The following is an 11,644-nucleotide window of genomic DNA, read 5'->3' on the forward strand; positions in this document are numbered from 1 at the left end:
TAAGTTAAATTACTAATAGTAACTTAACGACTAATTAAGTAGAATAATAATACAACATAATAAACAAACAAGAATAGACACATATATATATATATATATATATATATATATATATATACACATATACGTTTTGCTTCATAACAAAATAAGAAAATAAGAATAATTTTAGATTGATATAATAATTTTGCATGTCTCAAGTCAAAAAGAAACTATTGTTGCGATATATCTACTCTTCATAAGCATAAATATTGTTTACATTGTTTCGATGAAGCTATTTTCATATAACTTTTAATTTCGATATAACTTATGTGGGTACTTATGTTCTTATGTTCATAAGCATAAATATTGTTTACACATTTCGATGAAGCTATTTTCATATAACTTTTAATTTCGATATAACTTATGTGGCCTAGTGCTCACTTTATATGCCCTATCTACTTACTTTGTGAGTAATTATACAATGAATTCAACAAATAGCATTAATAAAATATACAGATTGTCCATGTAACTTGATTGCATTAATTTATTGCTCAGTTTGTTCATTCTGTTATTGTTAGTAAAACAAAAGTGTAGAACGTTGTGATCACGATGTAATATTTTGCTATTTTTTTTGCCAAGTCCAAAATTGAAAACTGTTATATAATAAGTAATTGTTTTCCATAATTATCAAGAGATTGTTATATCCGTAGTATATTTTATTGTAGCTTTGTATTTATAATATATGTATTGATAATAAAATATTTAGTTTATATTTTCATTTTATAACCAAAGAGAGAAAACTTTGCAAAGTAGAACTAACGCGTGGCTTTGCGCCGAGACACTATCAGTGTCTCTTGATATGATCAATTCCTAAATACTGAATGTACACGCATCAATTGTAACGTTTTTTTTTTATTATTCCAAATCTGGATTTTGTTATTTCAAACTGAATTCTTATCTGCTAATTCACCTGCTAAATATTGTGAAAATAATAATAAATAAGTCAATTATTTAGAAAACTGTTCTTTGTGCATTCTTACATATCAGCATATCTTTTTTAATAATCTTATAAAAGCAACATTGGATTACTTTATATTTCATTTTTTTGATTTTTCTATGAAAAAGTCATATATTTTTTTAATGTTCAGAAATGTTTCTTCTTTTAAATTTGATCAGTTTTCAATTTTGAATAGAAAAGAATTAGAAAAAATTGCAAAGTTTAGTTAAGTCATACAAGATATGACTTAACTAAATCAATTGATAAATTTCTAACTTTATGGCACGGTTAATTTGCGGTTAGGCTTAACCTGATATTTTATCCAATGAGTTTCATCTAGGACGATATCATAAATAAAGCCCATTGGGTAAAACATTAGATTAAGCTTAATCACAAGTTAAATACAGAATAATGAAAAATCGGATCCAAGTATTTTAAAAAAAGTTCTATTAATTAAATATAAAAAATAGAAAATTCTTGGAACTCTAAAACATAAATAAGGAGCATAATATACGCAAGATATTTTTGGCCAAAGTCATATATTTAAAATTAAAAATATAAACGTTTCGACCAAGTCTTGACCATCAGTACAGTAAAAGAATGCGAGATTAAATAATAAAATGTCGAAGTGAAGTTCATATCCGAAAATTATTCTGATTCCTCGATGTTTTTTATATGAGATTAACTCTTATTTCTTGATCGCTGTATGTTAACACAGGAATGCCAAATCCTGACAACAAATTTAAATAAGTTATCTCAATTTAATTTATTAGTAACTTAATTACAAAAACTTATCACATATTACTACAACGATCAATTACACTGTTGCAATGTTATTTGGTGAAGAATATTTACGAAGACAAAAAATTTTATGGTACGAATATTAAGTAAGAAAGTTCGTGTAATTATAATGACCTTAAAACTCTTTTTCAAACATTAGAAACTTTAAAAAAGAAATTAAATCTTTGTTAATTGTAAAGAAATTTTGCAAATGTATACTGATTCGTGAAGAACGATTGCGCACCATGTGTTCCACTTTGCTAGCAATTTATCATTTATGTAGGCCGCGTAAAATAAATCCCAAAGATCGAAGATATTCTAGAAAACGCGTGAAAAGCAGCGCGGCGCATACAAGTATAGATCGTGCGGTGTGCGTGAAAACATGTCACGGACAAAGCGAATAGAGACTTTTTCCGGTACTCGCGATAAAGCTTCAGCACGTCAATGAACATAAAGTTGAACGTCTATAAGAGCTTTATTGGCCGTTATAAGCTGCGACCGTATGTTGCCGCATTTTTTCTCTTCGCGGATGATATACATGCGCGAGAAAGTGTATGTCAAAGTTTATGTCGATAATCAGTACTGCGATGCACGAATTAATAAAAATGCATACTCAAATAACATGCATGCCCAAAAAGAAAACATTAAATGTTTACAAATATCTTGAGGAGATCTTTATGATGTTCGTAAAAGACACCTTCATGATGTCTTAAAGACATGTTATGTCCATATTTCGGACATATTGTTCTCTGAGTATACATATAAGCGCAAATGGCAAAACAGCAAAAGATTTCGAATTTTTATAATTCTAGAAAATTAAAATTCTAATCTTAAAAGAATAAGAATCTCTAATCATAATTATCTCTTTGTTACTCCATACCTTGAGTTATAAGAAATATATTTTTGATTTTATTTCATCTTTATAGTATTCACATCATTTTACATTTTAATTGTGTGAAATTATATTGAAATCTTCTATAATAATTCAAAATATGTACGGAGCTCGCTTGACCAAACTGTACGAATGTTTCGACCGACTGGCTCAAATGCTCCGATTTACTCTCGCAAGTTGATTTTAAGCTACATGCGATGGCAATTCCACATGTAAGATTAAACTTGCATTCGAAAAAGTGCAAGAGAATATTGATTAATGAAGTCAAACATTTCACTCACTAAGAGATTATAGAATTTAAAAAATTATTTTATTATAAAATACAAATGTGCGTGTGTGTTTGAGTGTGTCCATATAATTTTAGCTTTATATTTATTATATAAGTATTATACTTTATCTAGGTAAGAATTCGCGTGCACATAATTTCCATAAAACATTTACGAGTAGATATATCACCATGATAAGACTAATCAATTATTTTTAAGAGTTTTTTCTCTGTCTGGACAAGTATATGAATGTCGAGTATGAACATTGTACAATCGCCACGGGAATAAAAAATGAATAAGGATAGGAATGCGTCTGTTAATCAAAAAACTTGACAAATCTATATGCTTCGTGATAATAGCTCATTTGCATCGATAAAGTCACATTCAAAGCGCATTACTTGTCAAACGGAACGCGAGCTAGTGAACGGAAGTCCATTGCATAATATCGAAAATTACGTAACTTTTCAGTCTCATTGTTGTGTACTCAGGAAGTCAAATTCTCCTTCCAAGCATTGTTTTCGATTCGATATCGGCGAAATTAAAACGTATATTTTGTGTGTTAAATCAGCGTAAAAAAAAGCAGAATCATACATATTATTATGTATTATTGTAAAAGAAAAAAATTATGTTCAATAGAAATAATTTTTTAATATTTTTGAAAAATCTAACTTTTACATATCTATTGGAGATCATATTTAGCTTCTTAGCATATTACGTTATACAACAGGTAATATTATAATTGTGTGATTACGCAGTGCGTTATTATTGCCAGATACTTATATTATGTAACTACAAAATTAGACGTAAGCTCCTACTTGCTAATATATAAACTTGCAGGTCAGACACAAGACAATCTGTTTTTATGAGATATGTCGTGTCATCTATATTTAATTAAAAAACTTAAACAATAAGGATTGATAGTTGTTAATATAAAAAAAATCTTAAATAATAAAGTTTAAAATAATATATTAAAAAAATGTTCTGCATGTTTTAAATTGTTTCAATGAAAAGGAAAGAAGATTTTTCCCAGAAGATTTCTCCTTTAATCGGAAACATCACATAAAATGGCAACGAAATGTTAAGCAATTACTTTGTCCGAATAAATACTTTGTCCGTGGATTAAAATCTCGCCGGTGATCGCTCGGCAATACAATCGTCGAGTATTCTGTATTTTCTCGAGCACGATCTCCTTGTTAACGGAGATATAACCGCTTCTTTTCACGATGTGTTTTTCGCGCGACTTCCGTTCGTCGCATTCTCGAGAGGGATTGAGGACTCACCTCGAAGACCTCGAGTTCCAGCGTGTCGACCTCGACGCTCATCGTCTATCCTACGCAAACTATAAACCCTCTATAAGGCCAACCTCTTCTGCCACTTTCTGGCACCTGAGCCACGCTGCTGCTGGTGGAGAGACGACGACCTCGTCCTCTCCCCCGCTTCGCGCTTCGTCTCTTACATAGTTTTTCCATCTGGGGGCCACCACCGTCTTCTCGTCCCCATCGATCATCGCGGGGCCGCATTAGTCCGGCAGCATTAATGACACCTCACGATCCAAATTCTGCTGTATCTAGTCACCGCACCACCACCGTTCCTATCACTCGACTGCTTCTCGTTCTGATGATCCGACTGATTTGGTTGTCCAATCGACATTCTCCCGTAGGCTCCAAACATCCGATGTGCTCGATGCTATATACAATCCAAGCGTACGTCACCCGATAAAGCGAGTGCAATTGTTCGCCACCATGATAAGTAATCGTGAGGAAATTTCGCTGAGACTTATCTCGATGTTCCAAACGTCACAAAAATTTCGATTCACAAAAATTTTACTTTTTGCAAGACACGATAGATGTTCTTTTCACGATCACACATCTTTGACGTCTAAAGTCTTCTTCTTCGATGTAATCGTTACGTCTTGTTTGCAGTTGTAACGAAATTGTAACGAAATTCTGCAAGGAAATCATCAATGCTGTCATCAAAATTCATGCACGACAAAAGATCAAAAGGACAATGATGTGGAAGACTGCATTTGAATTATTTGCAATGAGAATGTTACGACGTCGCTAATCGTCCCTTGTAGTCTGGTTTTTGGAAACTTTTCAATTAAAAATTGATCGTTACAATAACGAGTGAATTTTGTAGTAAAATTCATTATTTTTATTATTTAAAATATAATATTCTGGAAAAATTATACTTATTTATATCGATAAAAACATGTTTTAGTATCGCAATTAACATCAACTTACAATACTTATATTCTTACTTATATTCTTTTAATTGTTACACAATCTTGGAACTATAGGAGCTAATTCGAGCTGATGAGTTGCCACATGTAAGAAAAAAGGTATAGCATATTATTATATCGTTGCTCTCCTTACCATGCGATAATGCGGTTTATTCATGGTTAGATGCGCGATACCTAACACACATTTTCTTGATTAATTCTGTTATCAAGTAGGAAAATAATAGATTATTGTACTCATTTGAAACTAGAATTTAATTATTATTTAATTTTTGTTCAGATATTAAAAATAATACAATAGTGTTTACTGAAAAACTCTTTAAAATAACATCCTCTGAGAATTAATTTTCCAGATATTTTTGTTCAAAATTCTAGATAAGATTAAACAATATTTTAAATGCAACTTCAAAATATAAATTGGAGTGCAAGTAATGAAAACAAATTATATACTAAATTAGTAGAAGAATTCCACGAAATACTTGTATATTTATATTTTCTACAATTGGACCAATGAAACTTATAGAACAGTGGAAAACATTATAATATTAGTAAGCTATTCTCTTTTGCTGAATATTGTCTTATATTTATCCCGCTTTTTTTTTTAAATTCGCGAGATATGCAAATATAATCGTGAACGTATACACGGATGTGTATGCCATATTTATTGCTAATCGATTGTCAACATTTTGCATTAGCAAGATAATCTAATTAAAAAGAGACAGAAATAAGTAAAATTCCAAAAATTTTTCTTATCCGATAAAATTCCATGAAAATCTCTCATTTTCAAGGATAAAAAAGAAATCTCCTAAAAATTTCAAGTTTTTTTTAGGTAGTAAACATTCTGCACAAGCAATTTCTCTTTACATTCTCATAAAAAATTTAAAGATTTTTTTAATGCACAAAAAATGTTATTTTAAGAGTTATCATCTTTTAAGTCTGTATTGTAATTACAATGTAAATAAATAATAAATATTATAAAATATTATAAAATTTATTCATTTGCTTATTAATTTGCAAAATTAAATAAATAAATAAATAAATTAATAAAAAAATTAACAAAAAAATTAATAATATTGCGAGTATAAATCAATAGATACAATAAGACTATACATATCGAAATAGTAGCCGCATATATTAATCTACGCACATATACTCGTCGGATTATTCTTTTAAGTAGACGTTCTTCATTCTCGAAACATTTCTCGAATATGTCATAGAAAAAATTGTAACACACACTTATCCACCCAGTAGGTTAACTATCACATTTTGTCAGTAATCGGAGATGTCTCGCAATGAACAAACGACAGTGTACGATATCCCGTTTTCTAGAGATGGTCGTCCGTCTCTTATTAATTTTATAGCTAGTACGTCTATGAAATCAATTATTTTTAATATTTAATAAATATCAATTGATCGCACGGAAAGCGACGCATTTATTCCGTTTCTAAACCACAATAATCAAGCAGGTAATAAAACACCTGTGCATTATAAAATGCATCTGCACTTTTGTCTCGTCCATAATGAGCTTATCGAGAATGCTGAAAACGTTTACGTTAACAATTTACGATTGTTCGAAAATGACTCCAATATCCTGAGTCTGTAACTCTTAACAACAATGCCAAAAACTCATTATATTAATTTTGTCCATGTTTAAAATCCATAAAAATTTTTGCACTTAAAATGAGAAAAATATATATTCGGACATTGAAAAAAAAAGAAAATGAAGATTTTGGATGTGAAAAACAACGCAAACAGATCTAGGTCCATTTCTACTAATGTAGATTAACTTTAATCTTAGTTTAACTTAATCTTCATCTTTTTCTCATGCTCAGAAACAATTGATTGAACCGAAATTAAACTATATTAATAGAAAGGGGCATTAAAATTTGAAAAAGATAAAAAATAAGTTGGACCGAGTTAAAGTTAATCTTACATTGCATTGGTGGAACCGAGCCATAATTGTTGTTACGTAGATATTATATATGAAAAAAATTGTGCAACAATATAATGATATCAAATAATTATTAAGAGTTACAGAAACGGAATATTGAGATAGAAAATAAATAAAAAAGCAAATTTTCATTAGGGTTTCATTAATTAAAAGTAGACATTCATTTTTCAAGTCATCAAAAAATATGGAGGTATATATTCAACTAATAAACACACACATAATGCGTGAGATAACGCTCCTTCAAAGTTACTGTCGAAAGCAACAAGAACACTCTTGCGTATTAAGTACACGCGTACTCGAGCTAGTGTTGAATAAATCCTTCAAGAGCAGCGTTCGGCATACTCTTCACTGTCCTTGATGCCGCATACTAAAGTCATCGTTCGCCCAAGCTGCTACATCTATTCTCGCGTTTAGCAACAAAAATACTTGGACTTTCTCCCGAAATAATATGGCAAACAGGTCTTGCAGTAATCACGCGTCTAAGCTCGAGATTTCCAAGAATTCCGACGCCATACTCATTCCTCGATATCACATCGGAAACATATATAGAAGAAACTCTGACATAATAAGATAATAGATAATCAAGAAATCATTCCGGTTTAGCCAAAATACCATCGATTTAAATAATATCATTCTGCTCATAAATAGTATATGTATGGTTTCAAAATGGGACAAATAATATACTATTTGAGGTTTTACATTTAAGAAATGTATTTTACATTTTTTAAGAAAATAAAAAAATGATTTTCTACATTATATTTGAAAGTAATACAAAAAGTTTGGCGGTTATATTTAAAATCTAGTTTAAATATTATTTCAATAAGTAGACATGTTTTTAAAAAATAATTAAAATGAAATGCGAAAATTTTCACTTAAATTATAAAATAGTATTGTTAAATTATAAAATAATATTGTTAAAATAGTATTGTTACAATATAAATATTGATTTCTCTCTCTCTCTTCTTTCCCTGCCTTTTTTGCTCCCCCCCTCTCTCTCACTCATTGAAATACGTATAATATTCATTTTTATATGGAAACTATAAATTTCTAATTAGTCATTTTTTATAGAGATTATAAAACTCTGACACATCCTTAATAAAAAACAAAATAATTCAACGACTTTTAATTTTTTATTAAGTTAAGAGAATGCTGGACCAAAACTGAGAAACTGTGGAGACATTGTAGATCGATATAATTCTCCGAATTTACTGAACGGAATAAAAAATCCTTTTTTAATAGAATTAAAGTAAACGCAAAATTTGATGGTGGACTTTATATTAAAATCGAAAAAAAAAACAAAAAAAACAGTTCAAAACTTACATTTTTTTCAATTCATAAAGCTGTCACCTGATGTAGATGTTTTCTTAATACAAAAGTTTTATAGCTTCTATGAACAAAATCGACAATTCAATTTTATGTACACAAATTATACTGACAATGAGTTTATGAAACTATTAAAGCTTAAAAAAAAAGATTTATATCAATCTGCAAATTACGTGTATATGAATGCTGAGCGATGACCCGGAATGATAAACAAAGCAGCAATAACTATATCTAACAATAGATGCTCGATTTTGCAAGAGATAGTGTTGCAATATGTTAAATAAAGACAGATGAATGCGTTTGAGTAAGACACAACGGTATATAATAAATATAAGAAATGAATGAAAGATATCACTATTATCGAATTTAGAATTAAAAAAAGTCTGTACACTATCGACCTCGATTAAGTTCGACCGTCGCTCCAGCATCTTTTTAATCGTTTACTTAATTTTTTCGAATAAAATGAGTTTTTCACTTTTCACCTGAAGATAAAAAAGCGCTCAAAATAAAGCTGAAATCTTCATTAGTGAAGCCAGCTGTTCGCTGAGAGAAATCGTAAACAAATCATTTTATATCCGAGAGTGCTAAATATAAAGCAAAGGTTATATGTGAGTACGGATATGAATATATATATATTCGGCATAATTAGCCCCGGATTTTCTAGCACGGAGTGATGTGTGGAAGTCTATAACAGAAGTTCTTATGATTTTGTCTGGATTTCGTCTGCATGGAATTTTCAACGATAATGGAACCGCGCGGTACTTCACTTCCGTTAGCAAGCGTGCGTTATAGCGTGATTCTTTTTGCTGTTATACAGGATTGTTATAGTTCAAATTGTTATTAGATTTTTATCTAATATTTGCACAAACAAATAATTAGTCATTTATCAGAAAATTGATTGAACGAGCAAAAGAGATCTTGCATATTTTTCTTGAATCGCAAAATTATGAAATGAATGAAAATATCTTATGTATATTTTCTCAGAATCAAAGATACCGAAGGCTAAATAAAAAGTATAGCGATCAATATGAAGGCAGTGTAATCCTCGGGATGTGTAAGTGTGTATGATGTACCTTCTCGATACACAATTAAAGATAAATAATTAATTCTCTCTCTTTCTAGAGATGTAAATAGAAGGAGACATCAGGGATGCTCTATTATATGCAAAAACAAAAATTCAGATAGAAAAAGAGAAAAGAGAAGAAATTCGAAGCAATCTCGAAGTATCGGCTTGCGTTCGAAATACATACGTACATCCAATTATATAATACTTCTTTTTACACGCATACGTCATGTATTTATTCATTTTCCTCTTTAGAGAAAATTTTACAAGACTCGCGTTAAAGTATTAATAATGAATACTTGCAAAACAACCGGGATTGAAATCGATGCCAATTATGTCAATAGGAATCATTACATTCCGGCATGCATTGCAAAGATGCCGACGTCTTCATAGTGATGATTGTAACTCGTAATATTGATGTCGAAACGTCGAATATTCTGTCGATGTAAGAATGCGAAATAAATGCAACATGCGTTTTGTTATCATTTGCATCAGATGCATCGTCGTATATAAACATCCGAGATGCGTTGTGCAGCTCGTTGACAATTTACTTCTTTGTAGCATCTTATAAAATGGTATTATTTGATGTTTCAAATCTCTCTATTTGAAAAAAATGTAATAGCAATATTACAATCCAAAAATGAAAATATTTCGTAAAAATATTCTGTAATTTTTTATGCTATTCGCTTTATTACATAATAAACCTTTCGAAAATACTGATTTGAAGACAATTAAATTAATATTAAATAAATCCGACACACCCGCGTGCTCTTATCGCGTCAGAAGCACATTTTGCAACATCTCAGATCCGTTATGTAACTCTTATCGTTTCACGTCTACGATGAAGCACTTCGAAGAATACGAACGATATACGGCGCTAGCCAAGCCACAGAGCTTTTTTGCACCTTCAGTCGTGATAACGGTGAATGTATATTCAATAATTGGCATTTAATCAAGGCGTCTTGTCATTCGTTTCAATTATTTGACTTTGTTGGTAACACAATCGGCTCTGTATCTAGACAAACAACGATATTGAGTCAGGCGCCTTTTTTCCTTTCTCTTTATTCAATACGGCTGGTAATGAGAAATACTGCGATTGTGTCTTGCGGTAATGTAATGCAAATCCATTTAGATTAACAGATTTAGATCATTTTGGGCTACGCAAGACTAAGTATTATCTTCAGCGGAAATATAGAAATATATATATATTTCTGTTTCTTTTTCTCGAACTGATTTGTTTAGACATGATATTGTTTGATTTCTAAATGGAGTTATATCTATTTAATTTATTAGCTGGAATTCAGTTCAAATAAATTTTTTTAAAATTAAAAATCTAGTTGTTAAAAACGATGTGATATCAAATATTAAAACAATATTGAGAAATACTATGTTAATACTTTTTTATTTGACATGAAATGCCAGAAGAATTATTTATAAATATAAAAAGACAAAGTATCATACATTATCAAATCGTATTGTATTACGACAAGACTCACAAATATCGACACAAGTTCAGCCAGCTCACTCGGATTATCATACATAATGAAACAATAATAAAATGACTCATGCGAAATTCACAATTTTCTAGGAAACATACGCAAAAAATAGAATTTCTAATATCGCTGTTGAAAAGTTTGCATGATCACCAGCATTTTATCATTTACAATTAGGTCTATGAATCTATTAGAATTTATGACTCCGAAAAAACACGAAAAAAAACTAAATGTTAATAAATATTCGTTTGAATAATTCTAAGCAAATATTTAAATGTAAACATATATTTATTTGATAATCATACTGAGAGAAAATAAAATAGTTGTGATAACTAATATATATATATATATAAATTTGACAACTTTTACAAATTAAGTATCTGTAATTAATACAAAGTAATAGCAACTAAAACACTTCTGAATACAATAAAAAATATAGTCATGGTAACAATATTGTAGGTACTATTAATTAATAGTGAAATAGTGACTCAACTACATTGAGTAGTTACTTGGATTTCATGCAAATAGATATAATCATTTTTCTAGTTTAGACAAAAACTTTTTTTAATAAAGCATTCTGTATCATAGTAACTAATTAATCATTGTGAGATAACTTTAAGGAATACATTCAAAATCTTTCTTTCGCTTAGCAGTACGCGAC

The 11,644-nt window shown here is 29.9% G+C and overlaps 1 protein-coding gene across 1 annotated transcript in view; it reads right to left on the reverse strand.

Moving 5' to 3' along the window:
* Positions 1-4,421, reverse strand: part of LOC105620402 (phospholipid-transporting ATPase ID) — a 21,084-nt gene extending 16,663 nt beyond the window's left edge. Inside the window, exon 1 of the mRNA XM_012201900.1 lies at positions 4,278-4,421. Coding sequence (XP_012057290.1) covers positions 4,278-4,421 — 144 coding nt within the window. The remainder of the gene's footprint in view (positions 1-4,277) is intronic.
* Between the last annotated feature and the right edge of the window lie 7,223 nt (positions 4,422-11,644).

The sequence above is a fragment of the Atta cephalotes genome, assembly GCF_000143395.1.
Source record: "Atta cephalotes unplaced genomic scaffold scaffold00026, whole genome shotgun sequence".
Classification (NCBI taxonomy): domain Eukaryota; kingdom Metazoa; phylum Arthropoda; class Insecta; order Hymenoptera; family Formicidae; genus Atta; species Atta cephalotes.